The 24,250-nt window shown below is 48.7% G+C and overlaps 1 protein-coding gene across 4 annotated transcripts in view; it reads left to right on the top strand.

Moving 5' to 3' along the window:
• The first annotated feature begins 311 nt into the window (after positions 1-311).
• Positions 312-24,250, top strand: part of LOC141050881 (uncharacterized) — a 90,284-nt gene continuing 66,345 nt past the window's right edge. The window contains exon 1 of one of the 4 annotated variants that reach the window (XM_073547548.1): positions 312-719. In XM_073547548.1, the coding sequence (XP_073403649.1) occupies positions 684-719 (36 nt within the window). In that variant the 5' untranslated portion in view covers positions 312-683. The remainder of the gene's footprint in view (positions 720-24,250) is intronic. The other 3 variants (XM_073547549.1, XM_073547552.1, XM_073547547.1) reach the window with 3 other exon arrangements.

Raw genomic sequence — 24,250 nt, 5'->3', positions numbered from 1 at the left:
AGTGCCGACTCACTGGTGTATGGGGGGCTTCTTGCGCTGCACGCTGGCGCCATACACCCTCAGGTTTCTGTTCTGTGTGTGGTCCAGTGTTTATTGAAATGCTGATCACAACTTGATGAGTTTTTCATTCATTCCCCACTATCACTAATGATGAAAAAACTGATTGTGACATTAAATAAATGCATAAAATCCATGAAGACCCTGCAGAACAAAATCCTCAAGTACAGACATCAGCTGAAGCACCGGAGGTTTCTCCAGTCCAGCATTGTGCTGGAGTTTCTACCGTCCAGCTCCGGAATGACGTCTAATCCTGGGGTTCCCCTTTAACACCCGGCATTAGTTGCTTTTGTGGAACATTACTCAGCCCCAGGAAACCCCGGACAAGTTTCCATCACAACGATGCAGAATTAGGACAAGCACCTGCGGCCTCCACCGAGGCCAATAGGGGAGAGCTATTAGCGGTAGGCGGTGTGTACCGGCGGCGCTAGGACCTGGAGAGAGCAGGTGTCCGGGCCCCTGGAGATGGACGCACCTGGCGCTCTGCTCCGGGGTTCCTGTGCCTGCACATCACCGCTACCTGCACGGAATGAGCGGGGCAGAGTCGGCATCTCCCCGGCCCGGGAACCCTCCGCAAGCACCGGAGACGGGGCCATGCCAGGACGCGGGGCTCTGCACGTCCAGTAATGGGGTGGAGGAGGAGCTGTGGCTGTACGGGGCAGGTAGGTGCTGCGCCAGGTGTCCTGTCAGCGGTGCTGGCCCTCCGCAATGGCGACATGGCAAAGTCTTCTACCTCATAGAAATGCAATGGGTCGTGCACACTGCCACAAGTTCGCACTCAACAGAGGTGATGAAAATGCTTTTCCAATTGTTGTTCTATAGTGAGAGGAAATGCCCAGTCCTGACCAGAGTCAGTGCCTCCAAACGTCTCCATAGATGCCAGGGGATGTGGGTCGCCGGGGTGACCAGACCAGGGGACACGGGATGCGCAACACTGGGGTGGTCCAGGCCAGGGGATGTGGGTCGCCGGGGTGACCAGACCAGGGGACACGGGATGCGCGACACTGGGGTGGTCCAGGCCAGGGGATGTGGGTCGCCGGGGTGACCAGACCAGGGGACACGGGATGCGCGACACTGGGGTGGTCCAGGCCAGGGGATGTGGGTCGCCGGGGTGACCAGACCAGGGGACACGGGATGCGCGACACTGGGGTGGTCCAGGCCAGGGGATGTGGGTCGCCGGGGTGACCAGACCAGGGGACACGGGATGCGCGACACTGGGGTGGTCCAGGCCAGGGGATGTGGGTCGCCGGGGTGACCAGACCAGGGGACACGGGATGCGCGACACTGGGGTGGTCCAGGCCAGGGGATGTGGGTCGCCGGGGTGACCAGACCAGGGGACACGGGATGCGCGACACTGGGGTGGTCCAGGCCAGGGGATGTGGGTCGCCGGGGTGACCAGACCAGGGGACACGGGATGCGCGACACTGGGGTGGTCCAGGCCAGGGGATGTGGGTCGCCGGGGTGACCAGACCAGGGGACACGGGATGCGCGACACTGGGGTGGTCCAGGCCAGGGGATGTGGGTCGCCGGGGTGACCAGACCAGGGGACACGGGATGCGCGACACTGGGGTGGTCCAGGCCAGGGGATGTGGGTCGCCGGGGTGACCAGACCAGGGGACACGGGATGCGCGACACTGGGGTGGTCCAGGCCAGGGGATGTGGGTCGCCGGGGTGACCAGACCAGGGGACACGGGATGCGCGACACTGGGGTGGTCCAGGCCAGGGGATGTGGGTCGCCGGGGTGACCAGACCAGGGGACAGGGGATGTGGGACGCCGGGGTGACCAGACCAGGGGACACGGGATGCGCGACACTGGGGTGGTCCAGGCCAGGGGATGCAGGACTCTGGGGTGGTCCCCAGCTTCCTGCGTGCTGGGAAATGAACTCTTGATGACTGACAGTTCAGACCAATGGAATTGCTGAGTTGCTGGCCCAAGTTGTGCACTTCCTTTTGCTGGTAGAGGAGGCAGCATTTCCTGTGCCGTATCGGAGGAGCGCAGGGACACTTAAGAGCTACGCTGTAGTGAAGAGTTTGTATAATGGGCCCCATATATGTTCCAGTGTATAATGGGCCCCATCTATCGCTCTACATAAGTGTCCCCCGTTTGATACTTCAGTGTATAATGAGCCCCATATTTGATGCTCTAGTGTATGATGGGCCCCATATAATAATCCATATATAATGGGCCCCATAAATGATGCTCCAGTGTATGATGGACCCCATATAATTGGCCCCATAAATGATGTTCCAGTGTATAATGTGCTCCATATACAATGGACCCCATATATGATGCTGTAGTATATGTTACCCCCATATTACGCTAAACATTAAAAAAAAAAATACTCCACTCTCCTCGCTGGCTGCTGCTCTACTAACGACTCATCAGCGTCACAGTCTTCCACCTCTCTGCACTGTGACTGTTCAAGCAGAGGGCGCACACTGGTCACATTATCGCACCCTCTGACCTGAAACATCAGTGCAGAGAGCTGAAAAACGGTGACGCTGATGAGTCCTGAGGAGAGGTGATAATATATATTTTTTCTTTAATGTTTGGAGCAACAAAGGACGAGTTCCAAAATGTGCGTCCGGGTGTGAGCCGCATCAGGACCGAGAAACACTTAGGTAATCTATTGTGCCCATGTCTTCAATTTTCCATCCCACTTTGGGTTAATTGCTCAGCGCTGAATTTTGCATCTCCTGATTGTATTTACTTGCTCTACTGATAAATTAGTATCCTAATTATTTTTCTTGCAGGTCTTGCATTTACTGCTCTTTTCCACCTATTTTTTCCTTTTACATGCTACACAACTACACAGTGACATCACTTTTTTTTTTAGTGCCTCCTTTATTTTTTCTATGCAACCTTCTCTTATATTGCTTAATTATATTTTCCCTTTATAAATCCAGATGAATATTCTATTATCTTATTAATATTGTGCGTCTTTTTTTCGTCATACTGGTACTGTGAGGTATTTTACTTGTGGGCTTTCTCCTCATACTGTTAATTACTCTGGTTTCTATGCTGTTATACATTAGCCTTCTATTTATTACCTAGTGTTTTGTTTTATAATACAATTTTTATGTGTAATGATGTGATATTTCCTTGTGCGGGCACTTCTTCTGCATGTAGTGCTACTTTCTTTTACCCTCACTAATAAAGGTATTTTAGCCTTAATTCTATTGTCCTAATTTTCCCTTTTGACCATATGTGTGCCGGGGCCCTGAGCAAGCGGGTGGCCCATTTGCTGGCATTGGCGCCGGGCCCCCATAGCGCAGCGGTGTCCCTGGCGGCTTGTGCCCCCTTTAGTTTGCTCAGGGCCCCGGCACTTGCCCTGGTATGCCAGATGCTGACGCCGGCCCTGGGCGTAAGTGGCAAACAGAAGAGGGCTCCCGTACAAGAACAATAGCTCATAATAAAGCACAATTCCACCTACCTCTTGGGGCCAACTGTCTTGCTGCAACCCTTAACTAGATGTATACAGCCATAAATGATGTATGACAGAGCACTCCATCTGCATCATTACTGGGTGGTCCAGGCCAGGGGTTGTGGGACACTGTATATGTGAAATATTGCCAAATGTTCTATTAGCTCATGAAGTCAAGTTGTTCTTCTGTACGATGATGTTTGTAAAGCGCTGTGGAATATGATGGTTCGCAGGTAAACCCTGACGGAGCTACTGGACGTTAGCTAATATGCTGTGTGAACATAGCCATACTGTGAAGTATCAGACTAAGCATTGTATCTCTGCTTATGCCTTAGGGTCGCTTTCCAAATAAACATGAATTCCCTGTTGGAAGAATCGTTCTAGAAAATAATTAATCCCTAATCTCTTATTAAACTCCTCAAGAGAAACGCTCACGATAGCTTTTTTTTTTTTTTTAAAGCAACTCTTAACAGGTAATGTTCCCAGTATTTTCCATTTGTAGCCTATCTGCAAATAAAGGTGCTCCTCATTATCTGTAGTTGTATATTGGAATTACTAAGTTATTACCAGTCTTTTGTCTGTTTCCGCCTTTATAGTGGTGGTACTCTACCCATTAAACATTTGCCATATATTAGTAAATCATAAATCAGAGCAGCTGTCTATAGTTTCTAATCTTGTCTGATAGTGATATTGTCATTTTTGACATTTTGTCTTCCTGTCTTATCAAGGAAAATCACGCTAACATCTAGCCAAAATTTTTAGGCAGCCAAGCTTTTTTTTTTTTTCCCCCAGGCATATTTGAAAGCCTTGATGAATCATTAAAAGGATTGTCCAATACTTCTATATTGATGGCTCATCCTTGGGGCTCATGCCCATGGCCCTTTTTTTTTGGGCTGAATACGATCTGACAAAACATTGGTCATTCTGCGGGGCCGTGCACAGGTACAATTTCGCACTCGGTCATGCAAGTCAATGAGTCAGTGGTAAACATTCGACCGCTCTCGGATAATATGAGACATTTTTCCCTCTTTCTTTTCTTTCCTCCATCTTCTCAGAGAGAATCAGAGCACACTCCCAATCTTAAAAAATTCTTATCAGAGTTTGATCAGTGTGATTTGCATAACCATCCTGATGAGAGAATCTATGGTTGTGTGCACCTGCTCTTGGGATAGGTCATCAATAACTGACTGGTGGGGTGCCACACCTGGCACCCCCGCTCTGCCGATTGGTTGTTCACAGTGCCGGTGGTGGCCTGATGTGTGGATATGTACAGCACAGTCCTGTCAATGGAATAGTGGCTGGGGCCCCATACTGCACATCAGCCCCCTAGTAGAATCAATAGGAGCAGATGTGCAGTACCCGGCTGCAGCCACTATCCAAATTGACTGAGTTGTGCTGTGTAAGGCTAGTTTCACATTAGCGCTTTTTAGCGCTGCACTTCGTGCGCAGTCGAAACACATGCAAAAGACGCATCATGCGATTTGCATGCGTTTGCGTTTTTTAGGTGTATGCGTTTTAACCAGTTTGTAGCCATGTTAACTCTTAAAACGCATGCGATTTCAAACGCAGGCGTGGACTTGCGCATGCCTGCGTTCCCATAGACTGCAATGTGTTATTTTTGCGCATTCCGTGCGTTAGCGTGCGCATGCTTTTTTAGCGCCGCTGGACAGACCCAAAAATGCAACAGGTTGCGTCGGGCGCGCCTAAGCACACACTACAAATAATGCATGCGAACGAAAACGCGTGCGCGTGCAAATGGTAGACCATGCACCCGCCATGTTAAACATAGGGGCGCATGGACGCCCACGATGCACTGCGCTAAAAAACGCCAATGTGAAACCAGCCTTACTCCGCACATCCGGTCACTGCCGACATCGGGAACAGCTTATTAGAAGCTAATTCACGCAATAGTTTTTCTCATCAGTGTGTCTCTCCCCCAATCTTTAAAACAAACAGCACATTGACCCATGGTGGTAACAGGTCTATTCACACATCGATTTTTTTTTTTTTTTTTTAAGAATCCCTTTGTTCTAATTAGTACATATTTTATTCTTGTCTGTTTTTTGTGGATCAGAATCCAGCATTGAAGTTCTTGATGATGCCTTTAACCCTCAATGAAAACACCAGTTTTCCACTGATGGTGAGAATAGAATATTTACCTTCAGTTTTCAAAAACAACTGAGAAAATAAACAGAAGCAAAGGGGTACGCTTATCATGGCAAAAAGAAGAAACAGATGTGTGAATGTGCCCTTATACTTTATTCACTCCTACCCTGAATGATTATTGCAAGGCTCCATCATTGTAACCAAAGAAAGAAGAACCACATGCAGAGTGTTTTTTATGGATATAATGGACCAGAAATCACGATGTCTCAGAGAACAACTCGGGAGTAGCTTCTACCAATTCGGAAACAAAAGCGGTAAATTATTGGCAAGCGCTATCAATCCGTGCAACCCAATCACATATATCCCTTTCATCAAAAACAAAAAAGGGAAGAAGGAGAACAACACCAGAGAGATCCTTTTAAGCTTTAGCGATTATCGCAATGCCTTATATAATATTACGGGTTGCTACAAAGATGTATCAATACAATCACTTCGCAACAAAATTAAAACATATTTACAGCAGAATAAAATACCTTCAATACCAGAAGACAAACTGCTAGATTTAGAAAGACTTCTCATTGGAGGAAGTCTCTGAAATCATAAATGACGAAAGCCCAGACTCGGATGGGTATTCATCAGGCTTTTACAAGCTGTTTGATAAGCCCAATATTCCCAACGGAGTGCAACTTTATCTCATCAGGAGGCTCTTTCCCCCCTCAGGCCTAAACCGCCTGTAACGGGGTCTACCCAGGCTGGGGTACCTTTTTCAGTACCACCCGTGTTTTCGGAGGTCCGCTCTGCGTTGGCTGGAGTCTGAGTGAAGGACGCTGGCTGGAATTCCTTGGTTACATGGGTGCATATAAAAGATCACTGCTTCTCCATGTATTTTCAGTCTGACAACACTTAACTCACAGGACACGGAATATATCACACAGAGGGCAGGCCAGACATGCATTACAAAAGCCGCAGGTGGCCGGAGCCTGCCGATTGTTTACTGTGGTAATTACAAAGGTGGGGGGAGGGCGGACGCTGATGCATTAGGGACATGCATCTCACATAGAACCTATTATACATACATATAACTGCACAACATATTCTGGGTGCTGAGTGGTTCTGTAACACGGCTCCCCTTTTCAGCAACGCGATAGGCATACACAGTCTGATCCTCAACGGATCGGTTTGGGGAAGACCGAAGTTTATGGGGTTGGTACAAGTTCCGTTTGACGACTTAGTCCGTTACCGTTTTGTTTGCCGGGTCTGTGGTGGATGGTGAAGTCCAGAGGTTGTAGGGCTAAACTCCACCGCAGCAATCTGGCATTGTCTCCGGAGATCCGATTAAGCCAGACTAGGGGATTATGGTCCGTTAGGAGGGAAAACTGTCGTCCATACAAATATGGTTGCAACTTCTTGAGTGCCCATACTACCACAAGGCACTCCTTCTCGATGGCCGCATAGCTTACTTCACGGGGCAGTAGTTTCCGACTCAGGTAAGCTACCGGGTGTTCTTGGCCGTCCGGCCCGACTTGGCTCAGTACTGCCCCCAATCCAAACATAGAAGCGTCTGTGTGAACCAGGAAATGTTTAGTTGGATCGGGTGCGGCCAATACAGGGTTATTGGTGAGGGCGTCCTTTAGTTGGCGGAAGGCTTCCTCACACTCTGAGGTCCAGGTTACCCGGCGGGGTTGGTTCTTGTGGGTCAGATCAGTGAGGGGCTTGGCTACGCTGCTGTAATTGGGATCGAATTTCCTGTAATACCCCGCTGTCCCTAGAAATGCCATGACCTGGGTTTTAGTGCGTGGGATGGGCCATTTGGCTATGGCCTCCATCTTGGCTGGTTCTGGTCGCTGTTTCCCACTTCCCACCCAATGCCCTAAATACTGAACCTCTGCTTTGTCCACGTGACACTTGTTTGGGTTCAGGGTGATTCCGGCCTGGTGGATCCTGTCCAATACTGTCTCTAGGTGATTTAGATGCTCTTCCCATGTCGCACTGTAGATGGCGATGTCGTCCAGGTAGGCACAAGCATAGTCCTGGAGACCATCCAGAAGCTGGTCAGCCAGCCTTTGGAAGGTCGCCGGGGCATTCTTCATCCCGAATGGCATAATTCGAAACTGGAATAAGCCGAACGGGGTGACAAATGCCGACTTGGGAATAGCGTCAGGACTAAGGGGAATCTGCCAGTAGCCTTTGCATAGATCGATGGTGGCATGGGGTATGCATCCGTCACTGTTTTCTCATTGAGCTTACGATAGTCTACACAAAACCGTGTAGTCCCATCCTTCTTGGGCACTAACACTACGGGGGGATGCCCAGGGACTATCTGACTCTTCAATGACCCCTAAACACAGCATCTCTTGTATCTCTTGTCGCATCCCCTCGCGTACAGACTTAGGGACGCAGAAGGGGTTTTGTCGTAGGGGGTCTGATCCTGGGTCTCAACCTTGTGTTGTGCCAGGTGAGTGTACCCCGGTCTCTCTGAAAACATCCTCTGTCGCAGCCTCAACAACACCTCCGCCTGCTGTCTCTCCCGGGGGCCTAGGTCTTCACCCAAGTGTACCTGGCCCCATGTTTTAAACTGAGTTCTTTCCCCTAAGACATCCGGCAAGGGAAGTCCGGCTAAATCCTCTGCTTCAGGTGCACAGATGGCCACTACCTCCTCAGGGCGCTCCTGGTAGGGCTTCAGCATATTCACGTGGAACATGCGGATAACCCTGGGGTCGTCACAATCGGTGACATTATAGGTTGTGTCGGATATTTTCCCCACTACCTGGTAGGGCCCCTGCCATGCAGCTTGAAACTTATTCTGCTTAGTGGGCTCTAACACCAAGACCTTGTGTCCTATTTCCAAAGTGCGCTCTCTGGCCCTCCGATCGTACCATACGCGCTGGCGCCGCTGGGTCGCCTGCAGGTTCTCACGTACAACCTGGGTCAGCTCCTGTAGGCGGTCCCGGAATTCCAGCACATAGGGTACAATAGGTACCCCTTCTATGAGGCCCTCCCAGTGTTCCACCACTAAGTCTAGGGGTCCCCTTACCCGTCTCCCGTATACCAGCTCGAACGGGGAGAACCGTGTGGATTCTTGGGGCACCTCCCGATAGGCAAACAGGAGGTGTGGCGAGAATTTCTCCCAGTCCCTGTAGGTCCTGGTAAAAGTCCCAATGAGCTGTTTTAATGTCCCGTTAATGCGTTCACACAACCCATTAGTTTGCGGGTGGTACGGGGCGCTTCTAATGGACTTTACGCCGCACAGCTTCCACAGTTGGTTGGTCACCTCTGCTGTAAACTGGGTACCCTGGTCCGAGATAATCTCCCGGGGAAATCCAACCCGTGAGAAAACCTGGAGCAGGGCGGCCGCCACCTTCTCTGCCAGTATCTTAGGTAACGCAACCGCCTCTGGATATCATGTGGCATAATCTACCACTGTCAATATATACTTTTTCCCTGACGGACTGGGTTTGGCTAACGGCCCTATCAGATCGACCACTACTCTGCTAAATGGTTCCTCCACAATGGGGAGGGGGCGTAATTTGGCCTTGTATCGATTCCCCCCTCTTGCCAATGCACTGACAACTGTCACAGGTCTGGCAGTACTGACGAACATCATAGGTCACCCCCGGCCAAAAGAAGTTTTGTGTCAGACGATGACTGGTGCGACTAACGCCGAAGTGCCCGGCCAAGGGTATATCATGAGAGATTCACAGTAACTCCTGCCTATACTTCTTGGGAACTACCAGCTGTTTTATAGTGGGGCTCGTCCCTGTGTGGTGCTGCTCTCTGATCCAGTAGAGGAGTCCCTGCTTCCATACAAACTGTTCCCCTTCCAGTACTCCTTTCCCCTCCTGTGCCTTCCCACGATATCCCTCTAAAGAAAGATCCTCAGGTAACTCCCTCTTAAATTCATCTGGTGTGGCCCAAGGAATGTGTCTGGCTATGGGAATATGTGTAGGGCTGGGATGTCTTACGTGAGCCTCCTCTGAGTCTGATTCCGCCTCCGCAGCTCGAGCTTGTCTCCGGGTGGTCAAAGGATAGGTCTCAGCCAGAGGGGCCACCGAGAATGCAGACATCATGGGCCCCAAGTCATTTCCCAGCAAGACATCTGCAGGCAAATCCTCCATCAAGCCGACCTCAACAAGGCCATCCCCGACTCCCCAGTTCAGGTGAATCCTGGCAGTGGGCAGTCGATGTATAGCTCCCCCAGCTACACGGACTGCCACTGTCCGGTCCGTCTTCTCTTGGTCCCGGACGAGATGAGGCTTCACAAGGGTCAAAGTTGCCCCGGAATCTCTTAGTCCCTGCATACGTTTCCCATTAACCCACACGACCTGTCGATGCTGTTGTCGATTATCTGCCCGGGCTTCCTGCACGGGGTCTACTTCATGCAGCTCTTCCTCCATCTCTTCCACCCCTTGGTTAGTCGTAGCCCCCAATGCTGGGTCAGCGTCGCCTTGGTAGCAGTGTACAGCAGCCCGGCTGAAGGTAACTGTTCCCGACTTTGGCCACTGGGTATGCTGATTCCGGTTGGGACATTGTCTTTGCAGCTGACAACAGGTGTGGCAGAATCTGAACCCATTCCTCCGGCTTCACTTGATGAAGGGCACACTGCCGCTCAAAGTCCTGCAGAAAGCCATCAATGTCTTCCTCTGCCTCCCCCAACTGTCGGAAGGCATTATACTGGATCTTTTTGTGGCTTACGGTTGAAGGTACCTGGTCGAAGGCCAGAGCTCCCCCTGCTCGCTGACTCTCCTCTCTCCGCTCTGCCATCTCCATCTTGGCCAGCTCCACTTTGGTCCGCTCTGCCATCTCCATCTTTGCTAGCTCTATCCTGGTCCGCTCGGCCATCTTTTCCTTCAGATCAGTACGCACATCAGCCATCACCTCTTGTATGATCTCTACTGCAGGGTTTAGGCCATAGAACGCCAGTCTGTTCTTTACCTCCCTCTGGAATTCGGTCTCCTCCACAGTCACATTGGGGGGCGCTGCACTGTCGTGTTCCATGATGGCTGCTATCAAATCCGCTTTTGTTTTGTTGCTGGCGATCAACCCTCGGGCTTCCACCAGATCTTTTAATGTAGTCCTCTTTAACTTCTGGTAGTTATTTTCCAAAAAGGCTCCAGGGCACCCAAGAAAGACCAGCAAGCGCCAGGACCGTCTCTTAAAAGTGTTTCAGCTGCGGGATCGGGCTACCAGCAGTGCAGAGCTTGCTCAGGAATGGCAGCAGGCAGGTGTGAGTGCATCTGCACGCACTGTGAGGCGGAGACTCTTGGAGCAAGGCCTGGTCTCAAGGAGGGCAGCAAAGAAGCCACTTCTCTCCAGGAAAAACATCATGGACAGACTGATATTCTGCAAGAAAAACAGGGAGTGGACTGCTGAGGACTGGGGTAAAGTCATTTTCTCTGATGAATCCCCTTTTCGATTGTTTGGGACATCTGGAAAACGGCTTATTCGGAGAAGACCAGGTGAGCGCTACCACCAGTCTTGTCTCATGCTAACTGTCAAGCATCCTGAAACCATTCATGTGTGGGGTGGCTTCTCAGCCAAGGGAATGGGCTCTCTCTGTCTTGCCTAAAAACACAGCCATGAATAAAGAATGGTACCAGAATGTCCTCCAAGAGCAACTTCTCCCAACCGTCCAAGAGCAGTTTGGCGATCAACAATGCCTTTTTCAACATGATGGAGCACCTTGTCATAAAGCAAAGGTGATAACTAAATGGCTCAGGGAACAAAACATAGAGATTTTGGGACCATGGCCTAGAAACTCCCCAGATCTTAATCCCATTGAGAACTTGTGGTCAATCATCAAGAGACGGGTGGACAAACAAAAACCTTCAAATTCAGACAAAATAAAAGCATTGATTTTGCAAGAATGGACTGCTATCAGTCAGGATTTGATCCAGAAGTTGATTAAGAGCATGCCAGGGAGAATTGCTGAGGTCCTGAAGAAGGGTCAACACTGCAAATATTGACTTGCTGCATTAACTCATTCTAACTGTCAATATAACCTTTTAAAAAAAAAAAAAAAAAAAAAAGGGGGAGACAGAAGCGCACAATAGGGTCTTATCCAATGATATAAACGTTTCACAGATATGGATCCACTCACCTGGTTCAGTTGTGTGGAACACAACAACCATAAGCACAAATGGGTAGGATCCGATGAACTGCAGCAATCAGCCGGTCACTAGAATTGCATATATAGGAAGGAGAGAAGTCCGGCTTTCAGGATCGCGCTGTTCCAGTCCAAAGTTCACAAGGAGTTAATCCAAGAACCAAGCAGTGATTATAACTTTCTTTTTATTCCATAAACTCTACGCGTTTCGTGTACACACTGTACACTTCCTCAGGAGCAAAGTTACTGGTCCTGAGGAAGTGTACAGTGTGTACACGAAACGCGTAGAGTTTATGGAATAAAAAGAAAGTTATAATCACTGCTTGGTCCTTGGATTAACTCCTTGTGAACTTTGGACTGGAACAGCGCGATCCTGAAAGCCGGACTTCTCTCCTTCCTAAATATAACCTTTTGCTACTCATAATATGATTGCAATTATATTTCTGTATGTGATAAAAACATCTGCCAAACACACACAAAAACCAGAGGGCAGCAGATCATGTGAAAATATAATATTTGTGTCATTCTCAACTTTTGGCCATGACTGTACATATAACTGCACAACGTATTCTGGGTGCTGAGTGGCTCTGTAGCACGTAACACCGCCCACATTACGGTTCTCCCCAAACCTGGCAAGGACCTCTCTGCTTGCAATAATTACCACCCAATATCCCTGATAAACTTGGATATTAAAATATGCGCAAAGATGATTGCAAAAAGTTTAGGTCCCCTCCTCCAGAGTCTGATAAATCAAGACTAAGTTGATCTTGTCCCAGGACGTGAGACAAGAGACAACACTATACGGACCATTTCACTAATAGAGCAGAAAGAGAGGGGAACCCCACGTGTATCATGTCGATTGACGCTGAAAAAGCCTTCGACAGGGTACACTGGGAATTCATATTTCAGACTTTGGAGGGAATTCGCCTAAAGGAAAACAGGCTTTACTCCTATACACCTCTCCTAGTGTGCATGTTAAAGTCAATGGTGTGCTTTCAAATACATTCCCAATTAGGAATGGTACAAGGCAGGGATATTAACAATGGAGCATTTAGCAACTGCAATATGCAGCAACCCCTCAATCAAAGGAATAAAGGTACGATCAGAAGAGCATAAATTGGCACTTTTCATGGATGATGAACCTCTAGGTTCAAGCAACATATTGTAATCTGATTTCTTATATTTCTCTATCCCCCATGACGGCACCACGGAGAGAGGGGATCCGCCCCACGGGGACAGGAAACCTACAGATAAAAAAGGCGGTATCTCTCTCCCGCGTCAGTTGGTTTCCTGTCCCCATAAGAAACCTACGGACTCACCATTCATCGTTGGATGCCGGGGCCAGCCAGTCCGGAGGATGACAGCGGGGGTTTCCTGTCCTGGCTGGGGTGGTAACCCAAGGCGCCTCAGCTGGCAGTGGGCCTCCAGGGTGTGTGGGAGGGAGAGGCGGCAGAAGCGCTGCTGAAGACCGCCTCCCCCAGGAATCTCCGCTCCAGGCACAGCGGGGGAGCGGGCATTGGAAGCTGCCGGTGGAGTCGGGCTGACCGCAAGGCATCCCTGGGAGCGACGGCGCGGCCTGCTTATGTCGCCACCGCCGCAGTGCACCTCCGGGAACCGGCATCTCGGAGCGCATGCATGGGGGGCGTAGCCGATTATGTCAGACGCTGGGAGCGCGCAAAGCATCTCTGGGAGCCCAGAATGCTGGGAGGAAGAGGCAGGGGCGGCGCGCACCTGGAGGCAGGGAAGGGAAAAAAGTGGCGCTCGCCCGGGAGGGGAGCGAGGATATATATATAAAAAAAAATAAAAAAAAATCGCTGCATCTCCTGGAAGCAACCGCAGCTGGACATGTCCTCCAACACAGGGCACCAGCGGCAACCGCGGCAGTCACCGCAACAGCAGCTGCTCAGGGTCCAGGCGCAGCCAGGAGTCCAGTGGGGCAGTGAACCCAAAAGACAAGGCGTCGGCAGACCCAGTGGTCCCTCCAGATCTGGTATCCTCCTTCGGCTTGGTGGGTAAGTGGACAACGTGAATGTACAAGCTGTAACTAGGGCCTCCCTCTCTTTTAGGGGAAGAAGTGCACGCAGAAGGCAAACCACAAGATTTGCCCACTTTGCAAAGAAGAGCTTCCCACGGGGTGGGGGAAAAGGCTCTGCCAAGCATGCATTGATAACACGATTTGTAAGGAATCTCCAAAGTTCGCCTACAACCTTAGGGCCCTGACTTAAACACCAGGTAGAAAACACCGTGAAAACCCTCCAGGGAGAAAGCAAAAAACATAGGAAAGCTAAAACCAGGGACCCTGAGTCAGACCTTAGCGATAGGAAGAGCAAACCTTCAACGTCAAACTCGGACAGTTCAGCATCTGACTCCTCATCCTCCGAAGAAGGGGGTTGCAGCCGTTTCCCTATTGAAGAAACGGATAGTTTAGTGAAAGCAATTAGAACAACTATGGGGCTGGTAGACACCAGACCCAAAAGAACTATCCAAGATGCCATGTTCAGCGGGTTGGAACAAAAGAGAAGATCATTCCCTATGAACGAGAAAATTCAAGCTCTAATTCAGAGAGAATGGAAAAGGCTGGAAAAAAGGGCCTCTTGACTCCAAAAAGGAAATATCCCTTTGAAGGCCCAAGCTGTTCTTAATAGGAAAAGCGCCAAAAGTGGATGTAGCGATAGCAAAAGCCTCAAAATTTGCCCTGCCGTTTGAGGATATGGGAACATTAAAAGACCCCATGGACAAAAAAGCGGAAACATTCCTAAAAAGGTTCCTGGGAGGCAGCCAGAGGAGGACTGAAGCCCGCCTTAGCCGCCACATGCACCGCTAGAGCCTTAATGGTGTGGCTAGATCAGTTGGAGGGCCAGCTGAAAGACAAAACCCCAAGAGGCACGGTTTTAGACTCTGTCCCATTGATGAGAGGAGCGGCGGCCTTTCTGGCGGATGCATCTGCGGATTCAATCCGACTAGCAGCCAGGGCAGCCTCATTTTCAAATGCGGCAAGGAGAGCACTCTGGCTCAAATGCTGGATGGGGGACCTGCAGACGAAATCCAAACTCTGCTCCATTCCTTGTGAAGGCGAATTTCTTTTCGGCCCCACGCTGGACGATATCCTGGACAATGCGGGGGATAAAAAGAAGTCTTTGCCCAACCAGTCCAATTTCCCCTTCAAACGGTTTCAGAGCAGGAAATTTATACAGAGAAAGCCGCCTAGAAACTCCCAGGATAAGTGGGAGGACAGAAGAGGGAAAGGGTTCATGTTCGGTAAACCAGCAGGCAAGAAACAACCCCAATGAAGGTGTCTCCCAGGTAGGAGGAAGATTGGGCCACTTCTTCCCAGCCTGGGAAAATATATCAAACAGTTCCTGGATCTTAAGCGTAGTAAAAACAGGCCTCAAATTAACCTTCCACACCTCACCTAAACCCTCTTTTGTAGTGACCCAGCAGAGACAGTCAGCGGAAGAGCAAGAAGCAGTCCAACAAGAGATTCAGACCCTGGTTGAGAAATCAGTGCTACAAGAGGTCCCCCACCAGGAAAAACGAGAAGGCTTCTATTCCCCTATCTTCCCGAGGAGGAAGCCAGATGGGACATTCAGGATGATAGTGAACCTGAAAAGTGAACTGTATGGGAGGATCTGGAGGAAGTTCCTCTCAGTATCAAACACCAGCGCAGGGGGGGAGGTGCCTCTATCAAAAATCTTAGCGTTCCTGCAGAAGGGCTTAGAGCAGGGCTTAGCTACCAGCACACTGAAAGTTCAGGTGGCGGCCCTAGGGGCCCTTTACAACTATGACTTGGCAGGGAACCGTTGGGTGGCCAGATAGATCCAGGCCTATACCTTCCCTAAAAACTCCTCCCTGGGATCTAAACTTGGTCCCCTCAGCCCTGTCCAAAACTCCCTTTGAACCGTTAGAGGCTGCACTAAAACTGATATCACTCAAGACCTCCCTCTTGGTAGCCCTGACATCGGCCCGCAGAATCAGTGATATACAGGCCCTGTCAGCTTTCCCTCCATTTACTCAGATCCTAGAGGATAGGGTGATACTTAGAACAGACCCAGCCTACCTGCCGAAGGTAGCATCCCAATTCCATAGGACTCAGGAAAGCTCCCTCTCCTCCTTTTGCCCCAATCCCAAAAACAGAGGAGAAGACGCGTTACACACATTAGATGTGAGGAGATGCCTAATTGAATACCTAGCGGCCACCAGGGGGTGTAGAAAGGATAGGTCTCTTTTTGTCTGCTTCCAGGGGGCCAGAAAGGGGCGAAAGGCATCAAAGAGCACGCTGGCGAGGTGGATAAGAGACGCCATCACCTTGTCGTACTCGTCGCAGGGGGCGAACATCCCAGACAGAATAACAGCCCTTTCTACAAGAGCGGTGTCGACTTCTGGGCAGAGAGAGCAGGCGTCTCCATTGAGCAGATATGTAAAGCCGCTACTTGGTCCTCTCCTTTGACTTTCTTAACCACTATCGGCTGGACCTAGCCACCTCCTCAGATCTAACCTTTGGTACAAGGGTGCTGGAGGCAGTGGTCTCCCCCTAATAGTCTCTGCAATAGTCTTCCTTCCTTCCTTCCTTCCTTCCTTCCTTCCTTCCTTCCTTCTTCCTTCTCTAGTATTATTATTCAGCTACACGCACAGACTCAGTTGAGGCGTCGTTTCGAAGCCAGCGTCCACGAGGGGTGTGCTAAGTATTTTTCGTGTCGATCGGATTTGCGTTTGAAAAAACAGTTTCCTGTCATTGGAATGCATTCTCATTGCGTTTCAATGGGAAAATTTTGCCATAGGGAAAACATGGGGCAGTCATGAGGTGGCAGTTAAGCTCATTGATGTGCGCAGGCACACCCAGCTACTATGCCAACGCCTGCGAACTTTAAATGACCCCAGCAGGACAGAGTCTCTGACCAATAATATCAGCTCTTAAAGTGAAGCCCAAGCATAAATGCAAATCTGATCGACCTTTGCCTACAAATCGGAGGCTGAGCCACTCAGGCCTCCAAATCGGACCCAGAGTGGCCCCGCCTGCCAAATCGGACCCAGAGTGGCCCCGCCTGCCAAATCGGACCCAGAGTGGCCCCGCCTGCCAAATCGGACCCAGAGTGGCCCCGCCTGCCAAATCGGACCCAGAGTGGCCCCGCCTGCCAAATCGGACCCAGAGTGGCCCCGCCTGCCAAATCGGACCCAGAGTGGCCCCGCCTGCCAAATCGGACCCAGAGTGGCCCCGCCTGCCAAATCGGACCCAGAGTGGCCCCGCCTGCCAAATCGGACCCAGAGTGGCCCCGCCTTGCAGGGGCAGCAAGCAAGTCTCTCTCTTAAAGGGGCAGCCCGGGCACCATTTCAAACCACTATCTGTACTTCCTTCAGGAAATACACGTCTAGTTATTATTCTACTTCTTCTTCTCCACATTTTCTGCAATTAATGCGTCCCGAACCGCTCGGTGCAGAAACCCCGTTCAGGCGGCATTTCGAAACCCTTGGTGGGGACAGGTGTGCTATGTATTTTTGGAGTCGATCCGATTTGTAGTTTATATATATATATATATATATATATATATATATATATATATATATATATACACACACTCACTGGCCACTTTATTAGGTACACCATGCTAGTAAGGGGTTGGACCCCCTTTTGCCTTCAGAAGTGCCTCAATTCTTCGTGGCAGAGATTCAACAAGGTGCTGGAAGCATTCCTCAGAGATTTTGGACCATATTGACATGATGGCATCACACAGTTGGCGCAGATTTGTCGGCTGCACATCCCTGATGCGAATCTCCCGTTCCACCACATCCCAAAGATGCTCTATTGGATTGAGATCTGGTGACTGAGGAGGCCATTTGAGTACAGTAAACTCATTGTCATGTTCAAGAAACCAATCTGAGATGATTCGAGCTTTATGACATGGCGCATTATCCTGCTGAAAGTAGCCATCAGATGTTGGGTACATTGTGGTCATAAAGGGATGGACATGGTCAGCAACAATACTCAGGTAGGCTGTGGCGTTGCAACGATGCTCAATTGGTACCAAGGGGCCCAAAGAGTGCCCAGAAAAAATTCCCCACACCATGACACCACCACCACCAGCCTGAACCGTTGATACAAGGCAGGATGGATCCATGCTTTCATGTTGTTTACGCCAAATTCTGACCCTACCATCCGAATGTCGCAGCAGAAATCGAGACTCATCAGACCAGGCAACGTTTTTCCAATCTTCTACTGTCCAATTTCGATGAGCTTGTGCAAATTGTAGCCTCAGTTTCCTGTTCTTAGCTGAGAGGAGTGGTACCCAGTGTGGTCTTCTGCTGCTGTAGCCCATCTGCCTCAAAGTTCGACGCACTGTGCGTTCAGAGATGCTCTTCTGCCTACCTTGGTTGTAACGGGTGGCAATTTGAGTCACTGTTGCCTTTCTATCAGCTCGAACCAGTCTGCCCATTCTCCTCTGACCTCTGGCATCAACATGGCATTTCCGGCCACAGAACTGCCGCTCACTGGATTTTTTTTCTTTTTCGGACCATTCTCTGTAAACCCTAGAGATGGTTGTGCGTGAAAATCCCAGTAGATCAGCAGTTTCTGAAATTCTCAGACCAGCCCTTCTGGCACCAACAATCATGCCACGTTCAAAGGCACTCAAATCACCTTTCTTCCCCATACTGATGCTCGGTTTGAACTGCAGGAGATTGTCTTGACCATGTCTACATGCCTAAATGCACTGAGTTGCCGCCATGTGATTGGCTGATTAGAAATTAAGTCTTAACACACAGTTGGACAGGTGTACCTAATAAAGTGGCCAGTGAGTGTGTGTATATATATATATATATATATATATAATTTTTTTTTTTTTATCGCATTTTAAGCAAAAACTTTCCCATTGGAATTAATGGCGACCTCCCCAACTGACATGGATTGAAGCCACAGCGCAGGTGCAGTGACCTTACAAAGATGGCAGCTATGCAAATGCAGCTTCCATACATGACCCGTATTAGCTAATAGAAACTGACAGATCACTGATTCAAGGTCTTAAAGGCACAGCGCTCCAATGGCTTCTGAAAAGCCCCACCCAGTGATGGCTAACAGCAGCAGTTGAGGCATGCTGGGAGTTGTAGTTCTCAAACAGCTGGAGTGCCAAGGTTCGCCATCACTGCAGTCGGACGCCAAAGTGGCTTTAGAAGTCCAGTGTGCCAAAGTGCCCCCCGAGGCCAAGTGGCAGCATGTGTCAACGTGGCCAAAGTGGCTACCGAATGTGCCAAAGTGGCTACTGAGGTGCCGAATGTGCCAGAGTGGCTATATACAACATTCATATTCTAACTTTACTTTCTTTCAGTCGACACCTGATACACTGCTGTAAAGCTGGCAGCACTGTTCAAGCACCATGTATTTCCTTCAGGAAATGCCCATCTATTTTTAAAATGAATTCCCATAAAACTGAGATATTAAATATATCTTTACAATCATCTATGGTGGATCAATTGGACACCTCATTCCCCTTCAAATGGAGATTTGATTCACTCTCCTACCTGGAAGTCAAAATAACAGCTAAAGTATCTCGGCTATATGAAGCAAATTTCAAAACAGCTCTTCACAAAGCTGAATTGGACCTAGAGAAATGGCACAAACTTCAGTTATCATGGTTCGCCAGGGTCAATGTAATCAAAATGGACTTATTACCATGCCTCCTATATTATTTTCAAACAATTCCTTTATACTTCCCCCGCCTCCTTTTTCTCTCGCCTCAAAAAAGCAATTACCCAATTTATATGGTCACACAACCGAGCACGCATCTCATATTTTTTATTTGGTTGATCTAAACAAATGGGTGGAATTGACTTACCAGATCTTGCAGTCTATAGTTATGCATCAATAGGAACATGTATTCTGGACTTATTCCATAGCAAAAATAACCAGACGTGGGTTAACCTAGAAAACTATCTTAATGGTCGTGACTCCCAAATAATCCTTTGGTCCACAAAATGAGAAGGAAGAAGCACTTCCCTACTAGAAACATGTGGATCGCCCTCACCCAGGGCAGCGGGGTACTCGGAGCCGGGCCCGGTGGATTTCAATGGGAGATGTCACGGCCGCTGTGACCCGGTCCGTGGCCCTGGGCATTCATTGTAAAAGGGGGTTAAGTGATGTTGTAAAGTTTGAGTGAATGATTCGTGACACCACCTGTGGTGTTCGGCAATGAAGCTGTTAAGCCAACGCTGCAGACAGATCCTCTGGGACAGATGGTGTGGTGCAGCAGTGATGATGTAGCCCTCCACAGGTAGGGCTGTAGTCCCAGGGCAGAGTAGATGAGGATAGGTGTTAAGGGAGAGAGTGTAGTGTCCGGCACCAAGATGTAGTAGTGCTGAGTGGGTTGGCGCAGTAATAAGCGGAGGACACCAGGGCATGTAGTTCCAAAGCTTTACTCAGTCTGTTGAGCATACAGGTGCCTGCCTCAGTACTGTGTCCTCCAGGTCAGGGGCTCCGCCAACATGAATCACTCCCAACACTCCGCCAATATGTGCCTTTTCCAAACGTCTCCCTTTTGCGCCTATAATGAAGTACTCACAGTACTGAGTTACACTGGAGTTCCTCCTGTCAGATGTTCCTATGAGCTCTACTTGTACGGCAGACAGCTGTAGCCTGCTTCGGGGACTCCTTGCTACCAAGTTCCGGCTCACTATCGTTGCTGTTGTGCCCCCAAGTCTTGTGTGGGAATAAAGTGGTGACAACTTCTATTCCTCCGGTGTCTGCTGCAAGACCATTAGTATCCATACAACCTCGGGGACCGGACCCCGAGTTTGTGCTGTGAACTTGGGAAGGGTTCTGCTCTAACCCTAATCCTTAGTCCTCCTCTCCTTACATTCCGTACTAATCCTTCCTTCTTATGGAGAAAGTCAGGCTTTCCATCAATGTCTCTTTCCTGTGCCAGCGGACCCAGGTCACTGAGGTCGGCTGCAGCACTTCCTTCATCCATCCCATTCAGGGGATCTTCACTCTTCCTCTGACTATGTCAGACTCCCCCTATCCTAAACTCTTCCCGCTCTTTTGGTGCCAAATAACTCCACCCGCCTCCCAGCACGCTTCGTGTTCCAAGCAGGGAGCCACCAAAGGGTGCTTTGCTACACTACTATGTTGTGTGGGATGCAAGTGTTGGAGTGTGGTCAGGAATCTCCACCTTACCTGAATGGTGGGGTACCACACCTCAGGAGGAGGTGCAGTACCTCTGTGGCGACTGAACCCTCAGGGGCGCCACATATGGCATTATTGATTATTCATTAAACAGGGAAACAAGGGCCTCCAAAATCTCAACAGTTCCTGGACCATTGAACCCAATATATGACAACCCAGCTTTCCCCGTGGGGATACTTAGGGGGACCTATTTGAATAAATGCTATGTTCCCGATAACTCCGGATACCTGCTGGAGATGCTTAAAAGAAAAAGCCACAAATGCTCATATTTGGTGGGAATGTCCTCCCATAAAGAAACTGTGGCTTGCAATTATTGAACTTTATAATGATTATCTATCTCTCAGATCCAACCCACAGTGGAATTAGCTTTATTGTCCTTAAGTGATATATCGATATCCAGGATTAAGAAAAATCTTCTCAGACATTTCCTCACTGCCACCAGGAACCTGATTCCTCGATTTTGGAAACAAGAAAAATCTCCTTCACGTTCTGAATTTGTTGCAGAACTTAATGACATCTACAGAATAGAATGAATGATAGCCCAAATAACGGGAGATCCTGATAAAACCTACAACAGTTGGGCTCCCTGGATCGTATTTAGGGAATCTCCAGAATTAGACTTCTGGTCGTCTGGATCTTAATTCACATTTACGATTAAGTTAGAAGTCCTTACAACATGGACAATATGCATCTGGCTTGCCTGAGTGTCTACCTATAACTTAGAACCAATAAATTAGACCCTCGCTCCCTCCTCCCACAGGGTGGGAGGCATAGGCCTGCTCGATGGAGAGATCTGAAATCCTTCATTCCTGTCCCACACAACCTTCTCTCCTACTCTGTCCTCATTCACCCCTTCTTTCTTCCTCTTCTTCCTATTCACCTTCTCTTTCCTATCCGTAATTCTACTTGTTATATCTTTATGCATAATTATGTGCAGTATACTGTATTTTTCGGACTATAAGACTCACCCGGGTGGCATTGATCGCCACAGGTGGAGGAGGAGCGTGGTCACAGGGGTTGTTCTGTGGTCCAGGCTGGTGCAGTTGCCTCCGGTAAATCCCATGGATGATGGTGCTCTTGGGTTCCGCCGGTATTTTGCGACAGTTGCAGTGGTGGTGCTGCGAGGCTCTGCTGGCATTTTGCGACAGGTGCGGCGGTGAAGCTCTTTGGTGCAGTGGAGCTCCCCTGGCATTTGGTGAAAGCTCAGAGGCCCGCGCAGATCCATTGCTGTGATGCGGTGGCCTCCGGGAAAATGGCCGCAGGGGGTGGCTCATGCTCAGATTGAGATCTTGGCAACGAGATCTTGTCCCGAGATCTCATCTCACAAGGCGATGAATGTTTAACAGATCTGTTTTCCCTAGACTTCAGTGTTAAGCAGATCAAGTTGAAATCATTTTTTTCTAGCCGGACAATAAAGTGTCTGCACAACTTTCTGATTGCTGCTGTATCCGTTATAACTGATGTTTACTGGATATGTGAACATAGCCTTAGGCATCTGATATATTCTTACAGAGAGAAAGAGGACACTGCCCTCAAGGGATTATAATCTACAGCATAATGGGTTTGGATGGCTACTAAAAGTAACATCCTCACCTGTGACAAATGCCAGGAAAATTATTTGGGATGCAAAGAAAAACCCACAAATAACATCAGCTGAAATGCTGGACTCTATGAACTAGCGGTGTGGCTGTTTCAAGATGCACAATAAGGAGGCACTTGAAGAAAAGCTGGCTGCATGGTCGAGTCGCCAGAAGAAAGCCAAATGACCCTGATCAAAAGTTCGCATGCCCCATTTCTTAATACCATCTATTGCCCCTTTAACATCAATGACAGCTTAAAGTCTTTTGTGGTAGTTGTGGATGAGGTTCTTTATTTTCTCAGATGGTAAAGCTGCCCACTCTTCTTGGCAAAAAGCTACCAGTTCCTGTAAATTCCTGGGCTGTCTAGCATGAATTGCGCGCTTGAGATCTCCCCAGAGTGGCTCAATGATAGTGAGGTCAGGAGACTGAGATGGCCACTCCAGAACCTTCACTTTGTTGTGCTGTAGCCAATGACAGGTCAACTTGGCCATGTGTTTTGGATCGTTGTCATGTTGGAACGTCCAAGTACTTCCCATGCACAGCTTCCGGGCTGATGATTTCAAATTTGCCTCAAGTATTTGCTGATAACGTGCTGTATTCATCTTTCCTTCAACTTTGACCAAGTTTCCTGTGCCTTTTGTAGCTCGCACATCCCCAAAACATCAGCGATCCACCTCCTTGCTTTACAGTAGGAATGGTGTTCCTTTCATAATAGGCCTAGGTGAGGATGTTACCTTTAGTAGTCACTTAAACCGATTTGTGTCAACTTCTATACATGTTATCAGGCCAAAATTACCAGGGTATGAAAAGTTTTTTGATCAGGGTCATTTGGAAGTTTTGGGTTGTGATTTAAAAACAGAAAACACAGTTTAACAATAAATGGCTTCAACTAACCATAAGTGGAGAAAAAGATTTTGTGCAATCATTCATACTCTGAAAAAAGGCCAAGAAACCAGTATGTAAACTTTTGAGCACAACTGTATTTAAAGGAGACAGCTTATGGACGGCCTTAAATGTCATTTAGAGTTTAAACTGGATGCTCTGATAAATTGGAAGGGATTTGCAGAAGGGAGATGAGGAGTAGTGAGAAGGGAGGCGGATTAATTGGGCAGTGGAGTTAAGGATAGACTTTAGAGGTGCGAGAGTTAGTCGGGAGGCCACAGGGGAGGATATTCAAGTAGTCTACATGGGAGACTATGAGGGCATGCACTATTATTCTAGTAGATTTAGGATTGAGGAAAGGACGACTTATAGACATATCTTTGGAAGTGGTATGGGCTTGGATGTTTGGTTTGAAGGGCAGGGAAGAGTCAAGAGTTAGGGCTCCTTCCCACTTGCGATGAAATTGGGCGAATGCAATCTGATAAAAAATCGTTCTGCGTTCAGACCAATGTGATTCAGTGCTCATCTGCAGTTTTTTATCAATTTTGATCTGACTGATAAAAAAATCACAGCATGCTGACAGTGTATGCGAACTTCAGATCGCAATCATCACTAGAAGACAATGGGTGTGCGAAAAAAAATCGCACGGTACTCGGGCCATACATCTGCTGTCCTATTTATTTATTTATTTATTTATTTTTACACAACTATCTCCTTGAAAACCCTGACATGTCATCAGCCATGGACAATAAAATCACAGCATGACAAGTCAGAATAGATATATATATACATAGTATAGGTATATATGAAGATGTCTGTGACATATAGTCTGGTGCATGTGTAGCTTACCGTACATGTATTTCATTAATAAATATATTTCTTAAAAAAAGTGGCGTGAAATTTTATTAACCAGCAGAATGGACAACTG

This window comes from Dendrobates tinctorius, unplaced genomic scaffold (genome assembly GCF_039654945.1).
Source record: "Dendrobates tinctorius isolate UK_male_01 unplaced genomic scaffold, ASM3965494v1 ptg000154l, whole genome shotgun sequence".
Classification (NCBI taxonomy): Eukaryota; Metazoa; Chordata; class Amphibia; order Anura; family Dendrobatidae; genus Dendrobates; species Dendrobates tinctorius.
This window is presented reverse-complemented; position numbering and strand designations above follow the sequence as displayed.